The 20,484-nt window shown below is 43.4% G+C and overlaps 1 protein-coding gene across 1 annotated transcript; it reads left to right on the plus strand.

Annotated features, from left to right (window-relative positions):
- Window positions 1-106: 106 nt before the first annotated feature.
- On the plus strand, window positions 107-17,274 carry LOC139472312 (F-box/WD repeat-containing protein 8-like). The gene is made up of 11 exons (XM_071254758.1): window positions 107-698; window positions 2,367-2,471; window positions 3,797-3,961; window positions 6,456-6,544; window positions 7,410-7,582; window positions 8,716-8,918; window positions 10,459-10,683; window positions 11,066-11,193; window positions 12,459-12,635; window positions 14,074-14,181; window positions 15,988-17,274. The coding sequence occupies exons 1-11, from the start codon at window positions 183-185 to the stop codon at window positions 16,127-16,129; spliced, it is 2,031 nt and encodes a 676-aa protein (XP_071110859.1). The 5' UTR covers window positions 107-182; the 3' UTR covers window positions 16,130-17,274.
- The last annotated feature ends 3,210 nt before the right edge of the window (window positions 17,275-20,484 follow it).

Raw genomic sequence — 20,484 nt, forward strand, 5'->3', positions numbered from 1 at the left:
CACTCTTTAGAATAGAATGTCAGCTCTAAGCATCGCTTAACTTCGTACTCAGTGATAACAATATGACATAGAACAATCTACATCACTGCATGGAGTAAGGCCTAAGTTGCCAAACGTTTTGTTGATGTTTGTAAGATGTTACTTCCAAACGAGTATCTGTGATGTCCTAATCACGAAGAGCCATGGCAGATGACAACGAATTAGACAAATTTAGGAATGAATGGAAAAATGAATTGTCACATTCAAGTTTACCTGGAGAATCTAATAAGAAAGATGTGACACCGGGACACTCTCATTCTCAATCTGAGAAAGCTAACGCACCGCAAACGTCTGCTGGAATATTGTTGCAGAAGTCAAAACCACTTGTGTATGAACCAACAGAAGAGCCCCCTAAGCAAGCAGAAGGTCCAGTCCACCAAGAAACTGAAGAACAAACATACTATCCGTTTAGAATTTTGGGGAAGTTATTAAATGAAGGTTCTAACCCAACGGAGGATGTGGGTAAATCTCAATGCAAAAGAAAATATTTTGCGGAAGAAGCACCAGGGGACAGAAATATGACCTTGAAGAAGAGACATTGTGACCTGACCAATTCTGTTGGTCTGAAAGGTCCTCCCATACCAAATGTTTCCCAGTCTCAGGATAAAACGCGTGTGAAAACAAGCGAACGATTTTTGGACTTATTTATAGCAGACCTGGTAAATAAACACATCTAGTCTAATGTTCTATGTAGTGACTTTATATGTAGATCTAATGGGTCATTATCTATGAATATAACTGGAATACTGTTAAAAGCGACGTTAAACCAAACTCACTCACTCACTCATTATCTATGATCGGGAGTGGGTAGCCTTGCGGTTCCATTCCCCATATCATGCAAATGGTTACAAGGTGTGAAGCCTGTTTCTGGTGTCTTCCCTCACTTCACATACAATTGATGACCTCACTCAATCTGATTAAAATCAGATCCTATTACTCGCTATCGCTAAACAAAGATCTGAGGACATCCCAGTACGGGTCATGTCAGAATGACCTTTCATCCGACCAATCAGAGTGTCGCTTACCAGATCATGAAAGTGACAGTCGGAATGTGTTTCTAATCATGCAACCTCAAAAACGGCAACACTGTGTATTCCGAACGACAGTTACGACCCGTATGACTGATTCATCAAAATTATCGTCTATCTCTCGCTTCAGTGGGATAAACATTTGAACGGAGAAGGCGTTGAACAGTATATGGGAAGCATTGCTGTACAATATCAACCATATATTAGACATTCCGGAATGTTCGTTTGTTCAGGTTTCAAAATTTTAATCGAGAACTGTGTCAACATATTTTTCAAGCGTAATCTGAAATGGAAGTCGCCAGGTTGAAACCACTGCCGTAAAGCTCGAGAAAGCTGCTTTCTAATTGGCTGATGTCATCTTCTTGTTGGTCATTTTCGTGGTTGGTCAAAGTTCGCAAAAGACGTTCTGACGTGACCCGTATTGGAATGTCCTCAGATCTTTGTTAAGCGGCAGCGAGAACTCAGATCTGATTTTAATGAGATTGTGATCTCACTGCGATTGCCACAATTACATCAAAGGGAGGATCAACATGTCAATATCCATTCAAGCCTAATTAATAGGTAGCCTTTCATCAAATGTGCAAGCTGATTACTGTTTACACATTAGCATCAAGAGAGTTCGACACAACAAAGTTTGACTGTGTTTAATAAAATTGCAGCTTGCAAACAAATAAAGTGGCATTTGAAGCAAGAAAATCAAACTTGCTGGGACTGCCAGTTAGCCTGAGTGTAGCCCCCCTTTAAGGAGGCAGGGATTTATCTGGATCCATCTTTTCAGGTCCAGGTGACTCACTAATACATTGTGGGAGTCCAAGGCTGGGTGTGCTTCACTTCAACTGAGGTCACATCATTGTACATGCTCAGTAGCCTTAAGCCTATTATTGACGGTGATTTCAGTGTTAGGCTGACGATGATCAGCCACTGACACGCTGAGCTTTTGGTTACCTGTAACATGCAATGCAATCTATAGTTTTGATAACATTTTGACATCCTAAAGAAACTTGCAATGTAAGCTATTCGTGTCCATAATCAATTTGCCTGTGTAGCAAGGCATGATGTCTTCCCATGGATGACATCCATACCTTGTCAGCTTGCTCACAGGCTTAACCTCTTTGGTCATGTCGACAAGGCGTCTTGATTAGAAAGTCCATGGTTCGAATCCCATCACTAGGGTTGGAAATGTTATGGTACTACACATGCATAAAGTGTTCAATATTTCCAACCCAGTAGAGGTATGTCGTGTTCATTGAATCTTCCACTGAATCACCCTCACTCACCTCATCTGTTTGTCTGTTTCAGGATGAGATAAATGAAATTCCTTTCTTCGATGTGTCATTACCACGAGAAGTGGCTGTACAGATATTCAAGCATTTGGCCATGGAAGACCTCTGTCATTGTGCACAGGTAACCATGGTAACTGTATTCTCACTTCACACACAATAGGATGCCATTGTGCCCAGGTAACCATGGTAACTGTACTCTTACTTCCCATACAATATGATGCCATTGTGCCCAGGTAACCATGGTAACTGTACTCTCACCTCCTGAAATTACCTTTACTTTCAATTTATGTGTAATATATTTATACAAGAGGTGAAACACTAATTCTTTACTGTAATATCAGTAATACCAGCCCCAGTCCTGTTGCTCTCGGTCCAGTTAGCTCAGCTAATTGTAGCAGGGCGTGGAGTCATCCCACAGATGACATCCTTACCTTGTCAGCTTGCTGACGGGGTTAACCTCTTTGGTCATGCGGATCAGAAGGTCCTCTTTTTAAGAAATCCAACAATATTCAATCCATTGAAAATGTTTACAAATGACATGTTTGGGCTGGTGGAGTCAATATCGTTTGGTACAGACAGTTTAATTTTCCCGAAGTGTTTGCTTGCATGCTGTTCATCATATGAGCATTCTCACTAACCTGGGTCCTTGGCCACAAAGACATCTTACCGCTAAGATGATTGTAACTCCCATAATTTAGCACAGACTTACGACAATTGCAATCATACGACTATGTGGAATGCAGCCCTGTATCCTGCAATAAGACATAATCTGCTGCCTCGCAGAGTGAAGTGCATCCTGTTATCATGGTTATTGCCTCTCTCACCCCGGGGATGGACTCCTGCAATGGCTGACACTGTGTACGTGTCTGCAGCACTAATTAGATTACTTGTAGAATGTGAAATATATTTCTTTCTGAAATGTCCTCAGCATCTGTAATCTGTGAAAAGTCATCTTGATGCCAACCTGTTGAGGTCTACAGATGTAGCAGGCTAAGGCACATCATTTCACTATGCAGTTGCTTCCCTTGGCTGTGTTAGGATCCAGTACCCATCCTTGTGTGTTCATTGAAGAGGGCTTCACTGCCAGCAGTCTAAGGCACAGCAATTCACTGCAGTTGCTTCCCTTGGCTGTGTCCACCAGCTTTTACTCACTCACTCACTCACTCACTCACTCACTCACTCACTCACTCACTCACTCACTCATGATCAGGGGCGGTCAGGTAGCCTAGTGGTTAAAGCATTCGCTTGTCACGCCAAAGACCTGGGTTCAATTCCCGACATGGGTACAATGTGTGAAGCCCATTTCTGGTCTCCCCCACCGTGATATTACTGGAATATTGCTAAAAGCGGTGCAAAATCACCCACTCACTCATGGTTTAAATGTGGGATAAACATCCGACGGATATGTCGCTCTCCTCACTCTCTGATTGTCCACGGTTGTTCCAGGTGAGCAAGAGTTGGCGCAGTCTGGCTGATGATGAGCTACTGTGGTGCCAGGTCTGCCACCAGCTGGGGTACGACCAGGATGTGTTTACCCTGGAGAAGACCAACTGGAAGAATGTGGTGCGGCATCACATCCAACAGCGCCGGACCCTCATCACAAACTGGAAAGTAAGTTCAGTTATCAAATGTTTTTGAACCTTCGTCACCTACCCTCCTCTATGAAGTGATTAGTTACCAACCATGCGGTTGTGAAACATAGAATAAGACCAACTTTGTGTAGATTATCAAAATTGAATGGCTAGTGTTATTGATGGGATAAACCAATCCAATAAATTCGGCATCACGATCTGATAAACATGCAGATGAGTGTTTCCTGATCTGTGTGTATTTTGATCTCTGATCTCTGTAGACAAACATGGCTACTTACCATTGGAGCATGTGGCTTGTTTTTTCGAGAAGACAACAAGATCGTTTTTGGTTTTCAAAACACTGGTTTGTTTTTTTCAAGAGAACGGCCAGCCTGGGATTAAACGTAAAACATTTTCACCAGGGTTTTTTTCCTGTTTGTATTTACGTAATGATTTCTCTATCATGGCATTCTAGACACCCTGTATCAGACTATTCAAACTGGATAAAATATGCCTTTCCCAGGACTAATGACACAAGGTTCTCCCTTATTTTCATATATAACAAAAGCAAAAGATTACTCGTCCTTGGGGATCGTGTGAACTAGGAAATTGTGTGAAGGAATGTTGTTCTGAATGTCTCCCGTTTACACATTCGAATATGATCATTGTTGATTGGTTCAAATCAGAAATTGTGCACATCATTCCCTGTGAGAAGGACTGGAAGGTTGTGCCAGATGGCTAGTGTGGTGATTTGACAGGGGAATCAGGAGGACAATATATGTATAATTTACAGCATGTGACAGATATATTATAGGCCATACAGACAAGTAGAATTATAATTTTGTTAGCCCAAGGTTATTTTTACTAACCTCGGGCACACAGGTGAGCATTCATGTCATTCCCTGCTCGAAAGCGAAAGGGTTCCTATGTTTTGACAGATCATAGCTCATAACAATTATGGGGTGGTTGGGTAGCCTAGTGGTTAAAGCGTTCGCTCGTCACGTCGAAGACCCGGGTTCGATTCCCAACATGGATACAATGTGTGAAGCCCATTTCTGGTGTCCCCCGCCGTGATATTGCTAGAATATTGCTAAAAGCGGCGTAATGCCATACTCACTGACTCACTCATAACAATTATTCCCGGATTGGTTGTTCTCCCGACAAAAGCACACCAGCATTTTGAAACCCTAAAATCCTTACGTTTCAATACGTTTTTGCCATGGAAAAGGTATATATATATACTGAACCAAAAAGTTAGGAAAATGTACAGAATGAGCACGTAAATCAGGTGTAAATGTGGTCCTCTATTTTCGAAATGATCTTAGCCCTAAATCTATCTCAAAGTTATTGTATGGAAAACGTAGACTGTTGAAGCCAAAACTATCGTAGCCCTAGGATATCATAAGAATGTTGCAAATTTAAGATAGCTCGTAAGTTTTGGATTTTTTCATCCAAGATGGTGGCATACTTTGACATTTAAACCCCAGTACAGACACATGTCATTTCACCAAAGAAGGGTTGACACTCAAATATCATGGTAGTGTTTGAAGGCAGCATGAAGCCAAGGAACCCTGTTGATCTCTGGATTGACAATGTTGTGCCACTCATGGCTAAGGGCTCATTCATGGTCATGTACATTGCCAAAAGTGGATGACTTTTCTTACTCTCTGTGAAGGATATCCCATGTGTGCTCCCGGCTGAAACAAGCTCTGTGGGTTGGGAGTTGTCCTGTTTGAATCCAAATCACGGATGTTGCTGTATTGTTATTTTGGGCTTGTTGAATCTAACGTTATGCAATGGTCATGTTCTCTAATTGTTGGATAGGCATTACTGTTTGATATGTGCACTTAGAGAACATGACAAACTAGACACAATTTATGGATAACACGCACACTCACATTTTCGGAATAGATTCTTATACTGTTGTCAATTAACAGTATAAGGATCTATGCCGAAACATTGCTTTTTACAGTATTAAAGAAGTTGTTATCCATAAATTGTGTCTACTTTGTCATGTTCTCTAAGTGCACATACATTTCCTTCATCAAACAAGAGACACATGAAGATCCAGGGTAGAATAGGTTTTCAGCAAACCATGCTTGCCGTAAAATCCAACTATGCTTGTCGCAAGAGGCAACTAACGGAATCGGGTGGTCAGACTCGCTGACTTTGTTGATGCATGTCATCGATCCCAAAGGCGTGGATTGATGCTCATGATATTATTTCGATTATTTAGAGACCACCGTCATATAGCTGGAATATTGCTGAGTGCGTCCTTAAACAACAAACCAACCAACCAAATCATCAAACAAAAATGCATTTTTACATGAAGACATGAAACTTGGCTTCTTTCCCGTGAATCTCATTGGCTTCCACTATATTTTATCTTTGTACATTAACCCTACCTTGTGTAAATGTGCGTGTCTGTATGTGTGTGTGTGGTTTTCAGCTGATGAAGGAGCCTTCCTGAACGTCATTTTAGCCAATAAAGACGTTGTTATCCCCAAATGTTCATGCCCACTCTGTATTTGCAGGGTCGACTGGGCAAGTTGTTTCAACTTCAGCATCCGCAGGGAGGCGTGATGTGTGCCGCATCAACATCCGATCCCATCATTGCAGCAGGGTGAGATCAGCTGCGGTCGCTGGCTGTGTTCATGTATATTGTTCATATGTTATCCATTTGTTTATCTAATACGGAGCTTCAGATGTGAAGGAGACATCGGAGTAGTGTGGACACATGTATTCTAGGTACAGCAACATGGGGTGAAGATGTGGGAACTGTGTAAAGAGGGCACTTGTGTCATTGGGACATCTGAGTAGTGTGGACACATGTATTCTAGGTACAGCAACAGGGATGTGAAGATGTGGGAACTGTATAAAGAGGGCACTTGTGTCATTGGGACATCTGAGTAGTGTGGACACGTGTATTCTAGGTACAGCAACATGGGGTGAAGATGTGGGAACTGTGTAAAGGGGACACCTGTGTCATTGGGACATCTGAGTAATGTGGACACGTATTCTAGGTACAGCGACAGGGGGTGAAGATGTGGGAACTGTATAAAGGGGTCACCTGTGTCATTGGGACATCTGAGTAATGTGGACAGGTGTATTCTAGGTACAGCAACAGGGGGTGAAGATGTGGGAACTGTGTAAAGGGGACACCTGTGTCATTGGGACATCTGCATAATGTGGACACATGTGTTCTAGGTACAGCAACAGTGATATGAAGATGGAGTACCTTTGTAAAGGGGACACCTGTGTCATTGGAATGTCAGAGTAATGTGGACACATGTGTTCCAGGTACAGCAACAGGGATGTGAAGATGTAGTACCTGTATAAAGGGGACACCTGTGTCGTTGGGACATCTGAGTAATGTGGACACATGTGTTCCAGGTACAGCAACTGGGGCGTAAAGATGGAGTACCTGTGTAAAGGGGACACCTGTGTCATTGCAACATCTGAGTAATGTGCACACTGATGTATTCCAGGTACAGCAACGGAGACGTGAAGATGTGGGACCTGAATAATGGGGACACCTGTGTATTCCAACCCAGCAGCACAGCACTGAGAATCGATGAGAGAGAGGAGGAGGGCACCGTGCCTAATTACGTCCTCCACGTACAAACATCTCCACACTTTACAGTGGCCAGCTACAAACACCGTAAGTCAGCTTCACCTTCACCTTCATGTGCCTGCAAGTTGTGTAAAGCCACTCACTCATGTACTCGATGACCATGTGTAGAACTAGAAGGTAAAAATGATGGCAAAGTATTTTGTGCTACTAGGCTTTGATCTTTTAGACAGAATGAGGTTGGTTATTTGTGTGACACAGGGTTGGTGAATGTATGGCAGAAGAAGACATATACTCACCGCCAAATGAAATGCAAATACCATACATGTTGGTTAATATATGAAGAATTACTCATAACATGATCAGCATAAAGACTCATGTGGTAACACTTGACTGATTGTTTGTTTTGTCATCAAGTGTACACATTGGAAACAACTTTTCTTAACATACATACTTCTCTATACTTGTCTATGGTTTGCATTTATTTTGGCGAGTATATCTGTTATTTATCTTTCCGAGGGCTTGTAGATATATCTGTTATTTATCTGAGCTAGGGCTGGTGGAAATATCTATTGTTTATCTCACCCAGGGCTGGTGGATACCCTGTATATCTATTGTTTATCTCACCCGGGCTGGTGGAAATATCTATTGTTTATCTCACCCATGGCTGGTGGAAATATCTATTGTTTATCTCACCCAGGGCTGGTGGATACCCTGTATATCTATTGTTTATCTCACTCAGGGCTGGTGGATATATCTATTGTTTATCTCACCTAGGGCTGGTGCATATATTTATCTGAGCTAAGCTGGTAGATATATCTGTTATTTATCTGACCCAGGGGTGGTGGATATATCTATTGTCTATCTCACATATCTGTTGTTTATCTGACCCAGGGCTGGTGCATATATCTATTGTTTATCTCACCCAGGGCTGGTGGATATATCTATTGTTTATCTCACCTAGGGCTGGTGGATACCCGGTATATCTATTGTTTGTCTCACCCAGGGCTGGTGGATATATCTATTGTTTATCTCACCCAGGGCTCTTGGATATATCTATTGTTTATCTCACCCAGGGCTGGTGGATATATCTATTGTTTATCTCACCTAGGGCTGGTGGATACCCGGTATATCTATTGTTTGTCTCACTCAGGGCTGGTGGATATATCTATTGTTTATCTCACCCAGGGCTGGTGGATATATCTATTGTTTATCTCACCCAGGGCTGGTGGATGTGTGGCAAAATGACCAAGGCGTGAGTCCTGTCAGCTCCTTCCAGTGTGAAGGAGGATGGGACATATCGGCGCTGAAACTGGCACAGTTGTCTCCCCTGTTTGCACTGGCCCAGGGCTACTATGTGCGTGTGTACAGAGCTGAAAGCAGCCCAGAATTCTCAATGATTGATAAACTGGACCTCAATAAGATGGTAAGTAGTAAAGGTAGGGTTTAACATTACGGAGAAATGTGCATCCAGTACGCAGAAATATGTAAAATGGACGAAAAAAACAAATTATGATGCATCCCTCATGATGTACAGTAGTATTCATTTTACCAAATTCTTGACAGTAAACACAAATGCCCTGTAATGAAGGTTATTATCAAATCTTACAGTACACTACACGACACCTTACTTTACAGGACCCTCTTATTTCCTGTGAGGAAGCTTTAAATTAACTAAGGGGCTCTAATCTGTGGCTTCTTCCCAGCTGTCTAGCACTGCACTCAGGGGCTCACGAGTTGCTCAGCAACATAACTGAGTGTGACAAGGGACTGCAATCAGCTGTTCACACCTGTTCTCCCTTATGTATGGGGGATTTTGTGTAAAAAGTACTTTATGTCATGGCCAATATCATAACTGAAAAGAAATTTCAATACAGTGATAGGAAGACTGAAGGCTTTGTATCTGTAACGACTAAAGTTTGTTTCAAGACAAGTTCATGGTGAGTTGATGTGATATGCCAATCAGTTCATACATCAGGTTTCCGAAATTAATGTAAACAAAATTGAATGAAATCTTGGATTTGTCCAGATTTTGTACGGATTTGTTGACATGCTACTACCGATGTTGTGTGCTCACAATAACATCTTAACGTTGTGAAATAAAATCAAAGGTCAATATATGCGTTTATTATGCCTCAATGTGAGATTGAACTCATGAAGATCCGGGGTAGAATAGATCTTCAGCAACTCATGCTTGCCCAATATTTTTCTGCTGACTTAATATACGGCAAAACACCATAACTAATAGTATTCCTCCCTAGGTGTATCGAATCACTCCGTATTATTTAAAACTCAATCTCATTGAAATCAGATCTCAGTTCTTGCTGCCGCTAAACAAAGATCTGAGGACATCCCATTATGGGTCACGTCGGACCGACCTTTCGCGAACTCTGACCGATCAATGGAATTACTGACAAGAAGTCGACATTAGCCAATCAGAAGGCAGCTTTCTCGTGCTTTATGGCACTAATTGCAAATCAGCGACTACGCTTCGAAACATATTTTGACAAATTCTCACATAAAAATTTGAAACCTGACCAAAAGAACATTCTCGAATGGCTAACATGTGGTCTAGATTGTATAGATTCAGATGTTAAGCCCGTAACTATCGTTCGAAGTTGCATGATTAGAAATCACATTCCGACTGTCACTTTCATGATCTGGTAAGCCGCGCTCTGATTGGTCGGATGAAAGGTCGTTCTGACGTGACCCCTAAGGGATGTCCTCAGATCTTTGTTTAGCGGTAGCGAGAACTAAGATCTGATTTTAATGAGATTGTTTAAAACTATGAGCCTGAATTTTTTTTAAATTATGTTTTTGAAGAATTTTTGGGACAAAATGTTTTTCCCAGAAATATGAAATAGTCCGTCCCTAAACATCAAAGACATACTTCACTCCTGGCGTTCCTCCCACATTAAGATTACCGAAATACTCTTGAAACACTCACTCACTCACTCTCTCCTCAGGTGTGTCACATCCAGTGGCTGGAGCCACCCTCCCCGCAGTACAACCCAGACTACGCCCTGGCCATCGCTACCCACAACATCGTCAGCCTGTACAGACCAGGGATGGAGCATCGCAGTGAGATTCACAACATGATTGACAGCCCTATCTCCTGCTTGGACATGCGCAGTGACCAGGGGCAGATGGGTGTTGGGTGTGGCATGTATGGGCCCACTGAGGGATATAGGGTAAGCCTGATGTTATGGGGTCTCCCCTCAGTGGTAAACAAAACAAATATCTGAAACTAAATTATCATAATCTCACCTAACATTAAAATACTAGCTTCTGATTGGTTCCGGAGCAGGACATTTTGTTCCGTGTTACCCACTACTGTAGCCTGCTTTGGAATCAATCGGAACATACCTTAGGGTACTTGCTTATCTCACATAAGTAGGTTCACCTGTCTTACCTGTGTGGTGTAATCAGTCCTCCTGTTGTAGGTTCACCTGTCTAACCTGTGTGGTGTAATTAGTCCTGTTGTAGGTTCACCTGTCTTACCTGTGTGGTGTAATCAGCCCTCCTGTTGTAGGTTCACCTGTCTTACCTGTGTAATCAGCCCTCCTGTTGTAGGTTCACCTGTATGATCTTGCGACAGCACGGCTCCTGACCTCCCTGCAGGGACACACATGGATGGTCACATGTCTCAACATGGCCAACAGCCCCGCCCACAACCTGATCACGGGCTGCGGAGACCGCAAGTGAGTGGAAACTCAGTTAGAGATGAGACAGCAACAAGCACTGCATAGAAACATAATGTTAATAGCTAATGATGCTGTGTTTATCAAGACAAGGACAAATAACTGGTTTCATTTAGTGATCCACTTTCCCTTTCACATCTCAGGGGTGGTCAGGTAGTCTTGTGGTCAAAGCATTCACCCGTGACGCCGAAGATCTGGCTTCGATTCCCATCATGGGTACAATGTGTGAAACCCATTTCTGGTGTCCCCAGCTGTGTTATTGCTGGAATATATCTAAAAAGCAGCATAAAACCGTACTCACTCTCTCACTCACTTTAGATCTCTGTTCTAATTGGGGAAGAACTTGAAACAGATTCACTGCATCCAGCAATATTTATCAAAATTCTGTCTGTCAGGTTTTGCTTCTGCAGGTTTTGAAATGAAATGCTGCATCAAAAATAAATGGTATCTGAACACCTCACCTCATACACCGTCCCTGTGGACATTCCAGGTGGACCGGGTGGTGATGTGGCCTAGTTTTTAAAGCGTTCACACGCCCGCCAAAAACCCACTTTTGTTTTCCCCTGTTGATATGAAGAGTTGACCCTTTTTCTGGTGTCCCCGGCCGTAATATTGCTGGGATATTGCTAAAAGTGGTGTTTGACCATAATCAGTCTAGGTGAAAACAGCTACCTCTCATCCCATGCTTGTCATAAGAGCCAGCTGAGTAATTTGACTGGTTGCGTGTTGAGCACACTGTCACTGGTGTGTCTGGGCCAGAGTTGATCATTCACTGGCTATTGTGATATACCGTATTCGACGTAATAAGCGCTTAGGGCACACTCAAAATTAGAAATAGGGGGTTCTTATTAGAATATTATTTGGGGGAAAAAGAAATTTGAAAGTTGAAAGATAAATTTCGTGGTTTATGAAGAGAGCCTGAAATGTTTATGTACGACAGATATAATTTTCTAGAATTTAATTGCCGCTAAAAAAGGGTGCATATAACACAAGAGTGCATATTGTACGCGAATAAATAAGTCTTGTGAACATTGATCAATCGGAAGGGGTGCTAATTGGGATTGTTCACTAGCCAATATATTAGCAAATACCGACGTGGGCGCTTATTAGAGCGGGGCGCTTATTACATCGAATACGGTACCTGAAATATTGCTGACTGCAGTGTTAAACAACATTCCCCCCTCTTTCACACATGATGAGTGATGTTTATGATGTTGATCTAAGTTATATAAGGTAGTTCCACTGAACTGTCTCCCCTACTTCAGAGTCCGTGTTTACGACACTAGACAGTCTACATGGCCAGCGATGACGCTACTGGGGCATTCTGGGAAAATAACTTGTGTGCAGATGGACGAGTGGAAGGTGGTGTCGGGGGACGAGGGCGGCTTTGTGAGGGTCTGGGACCAGAGGATGAGCAAGAAACTCTGGGAGTGGCACAACAGGTAGGTCGGTGTGACACAACAGTTGGGTCAGTGTGACACAGCAGGTAGGTCAGTGTGACAGCAGGTAGGTCAGTGTGACACAACAGGTAGGTCAGTGTGACACAACAGGTGGGTCAGTGTGACGCAATAGGTAGGTCAGTGTGACACAACAGGTGGGTCAGTGTGACACAATAGCTAGGTAAGTGTGACACAGCAGCTAGGTCAGTGTGACACAACAGGTGGGTCAGTGTGACACAATAGCTAGGTAAGTGTGACACAGCAGCTAGGTCAGTGTGACACAACAGGTAGGTCAGTGTGACACAATAGCTAGGTAAGTGTGACACAGCAGCTAGGTCAGTGTGACACAACAGGTGGGTCAGTGTGACACAACATGTAGGTCAGTGTGACATTGACAACAGGTAGGTCAGTGTGACACAGCAGGTAGGTCAGTGTGACACAACAGGTAGGTCAGTGTGACACAACATGTAGGTCAGTGTGACATTGACAACAGGTAGGTCAGTGTGACACAGCAGCTAGGTCAGTGTAACACAATAGGTTGGTCAGTGTGACACAATAGCTAGGTAAGTGTGACACAGTAGGTAGGTCAGTGCTGTGGTCCTACACAGTGTGAATACATCAGATTGATATTTCACTTTGTGTTCTCATGCACTGTGATGAAGTGAATATTTTTGTCTGGGAAGAATGTGCTACCCAAATTTAGCAGCTGTATACATATTTTTATCCCCAGGTATGTAATGCGCGGGAATATGATAATCATCTTGTCTGTCCATCTCTCCATCAGTTGTCATTATTTTTCTGGATCATATCTCTAAAAATATTAGGTGTTCTTTCATGAAACTTTGCAAACATAAAGATCATGCAGGTAGTCAACTGGTACTTTTGACTATTTAGGGATTTTGAGGGTGTTTTAGTTTTTAGTTTTTCTGTTTCCATGGCAACAAGTTTGATTTTGACTGTTTATAGTGGTGTGCTTGTCTGTAACCATATGTCGGTATTCTGTCATGAAACTGTGACCACACAAAGGCCAGATTGTTATCTATATTTCTATTAAGCTGCAATATATAGGGTTTCATAAGTTTAATGTGAAAGGTGAGCTTCAGTTACTATTGATAACTACAGTTGGTAATGCTACAGATTACAGAATAAGCCATGTACCAATTGTGTGACATCCACTAACTTATATCTTTACAAAAAGGACCGGTTATACAAATACAAGGGTCCAAATCCAAATTCCATGATATTGTTTTGATTACAAAATTACAGAAAAATAAAAACTTCCAGATTTCAGGATATTGCTTTAAAATTTATTTTGATTAGAACACCCGTGGAGATTCCAGAGTTGAACACTAGTAGGTATTTGAAATACATGATATTTATTGAAGGTGTCTTGTGATTGATAATGCGGCACGCTGCTGTCACCAGTGTGGGTCTGTTCCAGGAACCCTGTCTCCTATGTACACTTCAGTGAGGGCCACCTCATCGTGGGCAATGTGCCCTACGACAAGTTCCCTGTGGTGGACCACCTGGACAGAATTCCCCATCCGAGGTATGTAGTTCCCACGCTGCTTGTGAAGTCTGTTGTGTGTCATCTTCCCGAGGCAAGTGAGTTAACTGACTATAAAAGCCCAGTTTCCACCCTTGCCGAACTAGGCTGGTATTATCGAGTTCGATTTTGGCTGGACTAACGAGTCTATGCATAGTCCAATCAAAATCGCGCACCGAAATCAAAATCCGGTTTGTAAAGTGTCATGCAGATTTCGGTCGACTGCAGGATTTGCAAAGCATGTGCTCTGCTAGCTCCTTGTCAACAGATATTTTCTAAATCTTTTCATGTTTTTAATCAAGGTGCTCAAGTGATTTGATGCACTTCGCAATGTAAGACCTGTTTTGTCACAATATAGATCTTGATTATCGATCAGATCGTCTTGACTGGGCGCCACCGTTTTGTTTGAAGCAAATGCAAGTGATACGAGAGGTGGAATCTGATTGGTCCATAGGAGAGGTATAGAAGGAACATAACTCGTAATAGCCACTGGTGGCGCTACGATCGGGCCTAGGAATTCCAGCCTAGTTCAGCAAGGGGGGAAACTGGACTTTTAAAGTGGGTTAACTCCCTTGCCTCGGGAAGATGGTTGTATGTAGTCTTTGAACTATTATATATCTGTGGGTATTCCAGGGAAGAAAGTAGTTCCCCAGCAACGTCTGCTTGGCATATGAGGCAAGTAATGCTTCAGGTGGTCAAATCCCAATGACCTGAACCAAAACTTTATACCATTTGTATCAATGAAATGGAGATGAATTCTGTTTACTCCGCCATCGTTTTCTGCCTCCAAAATGTGTGGGACCTAACCAAGTCTACTTCCACAGTTAGCAAGTAATTCTTATTTTATACTAAGCAGTATTTTGTAGTCGCTTTTTGTTCGCCTTTTTGTCATTATTGCAGTAAAACTTAGACCAATCTAAACCTTGTCATAGTGTTTAGATTCGTTTGACACATGACAGAAAATAAAGGGGACTGTTTGACACGGACGTGGTGTGTCCAGACAGGAACCTGTGAGGACAGTTTGACACAGACTTGGTGTTTCCAGACAGGAACCTGTGAGGACAGTTTGACACAGACTTGGTGTAACCGGACAAGAACCTGTGAGGACTGTTTGACACTGACTTGGTGTGTCCAGACAGGAACCTGTGAGGACAATTTGACACTGACTTGGTGTTTCTAGACAGGAACTTGTGAGGACAGTTTGACACTGACTTGGTGTTACAAGACAGGAACCTGTGAGGACAGTTTGACACAGACTTGGTGTTACCGGACAAGAACCTGTGAGGACTGTTTGACACTGACTTGGTGTTACCGGACAGGAACCTATGAGGACTGTTTGACACTGACTTGGTGTTTCCAGACAGGAACCTGTGAGGACTGTTTGACACTGACTTGGTGTTTCCAGACAGGAACCTATGAGGACTGTTTGACACTGACTTGGTGTTACAAGACAGGAACCTGTGAGGACTGTTTGACACTGACTTGGTGTTTCCAGACAGGAACCTGTGAGGACAGTTTGACACAGACTTGGTGTTTCCAGACAGGAACCTGTGAGGACAGTTTGACACTGACTTGGTGTTACCAGACAGGAACCTGTGAGGACAGTTTGACACTGACTTGGTGTTTCTAGACAGGAACCTGTGAGGACAGTTGACACAGACTTGGTGTTTCCGGACAGGAACCTGTGAGGACTGTTTGATACTGACTTGGTGTTTCTAGACAGGAACCTGTCAGGACTGTTTGACACTGACAAGGTGTTTCCAGACAGGAACCTGTGAGGACTGTTTGACACTGACTTGGTGTTTCTAGGTCCCGAGGATCACTGCAGGTGTACGACTTCTCCGCTGACCAGACAACTAAGGGACTGCCCGAGATCTGCCATTCCTCCTATGACCAGCCCGACACCTACAACTACAACATCCGCCTTGCCGTGCCGTATGACACAATATGAACTGCTGTGTGTATCTATCAACCATTCGACAATTACAACATCTGCCTTGCAGTGCCATATGACTTGAAACGAGCTACTGTGTGCGTGTATGTGTGTATCAACCATATCGACAACTACAACATCCACCTTGATATGCCATACAACTTGAAACGAACTATTGACCAGATCGACAAGTTTGGCATAAGTCTTGCTGTTTCATACAACTCAATATAAACTACTGCGTGTGTGTCAACCAGGCCGACACTTACATCCACAGTATATACCTGGCTGTTTCATACAACTCAATATGAACTACTGCGTGTGTGTCATCCAGGCCGACACTTACATCCACAGCATAAGTCTTGCTGTTTCATACGACTCAATATGAACTACTGCGTGTGTGTCATCCAGGCCGACACTTACATCCACAGCATAAGTCTTGCTGTTTCATACGACTCAATATGAACTACTGCGTGTGTGTCATCCAGGCCGACACTTACATCCACAGCATAAGTCTTGCTGTTTCATACGACTCAATATGAACTACTGCGTGTGTGTCATCCAGGCCGACACTTACATCCACAGCATAAGTCTTGCTGTTTCATACGACTCAATATGAACTACTGCGTGTGTGTCATCCAGGCCGACACTTACATCCACAGTATATACCTGGCTGTTTCATACGAGTTGAACTTCTGTTTGTGTCCATGCATATGTGTGTATACAGAATACTGTTCCTCCACTGTAAAAAATAAGAGATTCTTTGTCTCTTTTTATTCTCTTAAATGATTTTTTGGTCATTGTTATTACTGAACTCAGATCATGAGTTACTGAACCTTCCCCTGGAGAGCTCTAGTACTGGCCCAGTGCTGACCAATCACTGCTATCATGTCACTAGATTACACCATCATACTCTAGGATGTATACATTCACACAAACACGCCTGAAGACTTCGGTTTTAAAAGAGATTTTAGCAATAATAAGTATTTGGTTTTATTATGTCCAAGATTTTAATGTGTATGTGTAAATCACAGTAGACAACCGAACTGGGATTAGCAGTGTCTGTAATTGTGTGTAGTACTGTGTACATCAGTGCATTAAACCAGGGAACCTTCAGTTTTACATGGACATACTGACAAATCATAGCATTTACTTGAGACAACTTTACGACGTACATGTTGCTGTTGAAACTGTATCATACTGTACAATAAATGTGTACATTTGTCAACTAATGCTTGTTTGTGATATATAAAGAACCTTCTGTGGGGCATACTTGGTTGCACTGACTTCACTTTCTGGCTGTGCGGAGGCCGCGATCCGCAGGTCACGTGATCCAGTCCCAAGTATGGTCCTCGGTCTGTCTGCACTAGATGATGGGACAACCAAGTGTTTTATGTATTTGATCTTTTCTCTCACATGAAGTGGACGTGTTGAACAGCAGATTTTGATGAAGCAGCTGTAAAGTGCAAGTATCATGATAAATAGTGATAGATTTGTCTTACATGGTTATGTAGCAAGTGTGATGTTCAATGCCATGGCTGGGTAGAGAAGTTTGAAAGCGTACACATAGCGTAGTTAAGCTTAATGAAAAGTTTGTATGTAGAGGTCTGTCTTTGTAACAACCCAAACAAATCTCATCTCCTGCTGCTTCATTTCACCAAGATGGCAGACATCTACTGCTTGCTTCCTGCTGGACTTCCCTCCACAGCTGAAACATACGGAAATACTGTTTACTCACTCACTCTCTCCCACTCGCTCGCTCACTCACTCACGCACCCACTGACTCACTCACTCACTCACTCTCTAACCCATCCACCCACAATCACACCCACTTGGTCGGTCACTCATTCACTCACTCACTCGCCCACTCGCCCACCCACTCACTCACAAGGTCATTCACTTGGTCGTTCACTTGGTCACTAACTCACTCACTCTCTCACTCACTCAAAAATCACCCACCCACCCACTCACTCACTCTCTAACCCATCCACCCACAATCACACCCACTTGGTCGGTCACTCACTCACTCACTCACTCGCCCACTCACCCACCCACTCACTCACTCACTCACTCTCTAACCCATCCACCCACAATCACACCCACTTGGTCGGTCACTCACTCACTCACTCGCCCACTCACCCACCCACTCACTCTCAAGGTCATTCACTTGGTCGTTCACTCACTCACTCAAACCCACTCACTCACTGACTCACTCAGGTCATTCACTTGGTCACTAACTCACTCACTCTCTCACTCACCCAAAAATGACCCACCAACCCAACCATCCACCCACTCACTCACTCACAAGGTCATTCACTCGGTCAGTCACTCACTCATTCACTCATCCACCCACCCATCCACTCACCCACCCACGCATTCAGTCACTCACTCACTCACTCACTCACTCAAACTCACATCCACCCACTCATTCAGTCATTCACTCACCCATCCACCCACTCACTCACCCACCAACGCATTCAGTCACTCACTCACTCATCCACCCACTCACTCACCCACCCACGCATTCACTAACTCACTCACTCATCCACCCACTCACTCACCCACCCACGCATTCAGTCATTCACTCACTCATCCACCCACTCACCCACCCACCCACGCATTCAGTCACTCACTCACTCAACAACTCACCCACTCTCGAATGAACCATGTTGTACCCACTTTCACTGTTACTTCCTTCTCAAAATCGGCCACAAGCATAGTCGACCGGTGAAGATCCAGGTAAGAATAGGTCTTCAGCAACCAATGCTTCCTGTAAGTCCACTATGCTTGTTGTAAGAGGCCACTAACGTAATCGGGTGGTCAAGCTCACTGACTTGGTTAATGCATGTCACCGTATCCCAATTGCGTAGATCGATGCTCATGATATCAATCACGAGACTGTCTGGTCCAGACTCGATTGTGGTGGTGAGTGCGGCGTTAAACAACAAACATACAAAACTTTAACAAGGGTTTGTCGTATTAACGCTAAGATCGCTTTGTGAAACGGGGCCAAGGTCGTACATAATCAGCACAAAATCCCTGCCTCAATCGGCTCTTACAAGCATGGGTACTGGGGACATGTTCCGTCCCAGAATCTCAATGATTCCTTGTTTTCCGTATGAAATATGAAACATATCGGTGCTTTGGAATGACACACTTATCACACTACAAAAATTCAATGTGGAGTCAGCCTGCCGTCATATTGCTGGAATAGTGCTCAAAGCGCCGTAAAACCATACTTCCATTAAGAGAAATTGTACAAGTGCCTTGGACCTTTAAAGAGCAAATTCTCAATGTTACGAAAACCGTCAGCCTACAGTTGGTGTATTTAGCATTATCAAACACCGTGCCAATTAAAGTAGATTGGACATTGTGGAGGACTTTGGGAATGTGTGAAGCGCCCCGTCGGTTCATTGCAGTGCAAACTGTGGCCGCCATACAGTCGCCTCTGAACGCTGAAAACTCTCCCCTTGTCTCTCTTAGCCATCAGATAGGGATCGCTTCATCGACTGGCATCGATCTGCACACACTCGGACAAGACGCTGCATTGAGCTCCTTAATTCGAGTGGGGGGGGGGGGGGGGCGCATATTGCGCAATACTCAAATATCTTAATTTTGTTTCAAACGGCACATCGGCAGTATTTCTGCCATATCGTGACTAGAATAATATATGCCTTAGATTCCAACATGGCTGGGTTACCAGCAAAGACGATGTCATGACCCAGATCATTATACAAGCGGATGTCCACGTGAATGATCTTAATTGCCCTGAGACACGACAGTGAACCTGAAATATCACAAAATGTTTACGTTCAGACTGATTCTTGACATATCTGAGAGCTGTCAAAAATTCTTTAATTCTGCTGTAAAACTTGAACTGTTTTCTGGTAGTCGTGGTGGCATTATTCTGGACCCATGGCGTTGGCAACTCCGTCACCCGTGAGAAGGTTGTGTGTGTCATGTGTTCTAGTTTTGTTACAGTTGTCGAGGTTTATGTTTTGTCTCCCTTTAGAGTGAGTGAAGATCCGGCCTAGAATAGTCTTCAGCAACCCATGCTTGCCGTAAGAGGCGACTATGCTTGTCGTAAAAGGCGACTAACGGGATCGGCTTTTCAAGCTGAATTTAATTAATTAATTATTACAACATACTTCCACCAGTTTCACCGGTTGCTCTATGTCGATATTGATAAACTGTTTGACCACGAGAGACCCTGTGGAGAACAGCTTTAACGCGCTCCCTTAAACATAAAACCCGGCCCCTTCCCGTGTCATCACTGCCGACTCATCAGAACATCAGATAGAATTACCAGGTGGCCTCTCCGTCTCCGCTCAGCGTAATCTCCCCGCCTGGCAGAATGAGGAGGGGCACTCGAGACC

Source organism: Haliotis cracherodii, unplaced genomic scaffold (assembly GCF_022045235.1).
Source record: "Haliotis cracherodii isolate W230 unplaced genomic scaffold, xgHalCrac1.p SCAF_24, whole genome shotgun sequence".
In the NCBI taxonomy this organism is placed as follows: domain Eukaryota; kingdom Metazoa; phylum Mollusca; class Gastropoda; order Lepetellida; family Haliotidae; genus Haliotis; species Haliotis cracherodii.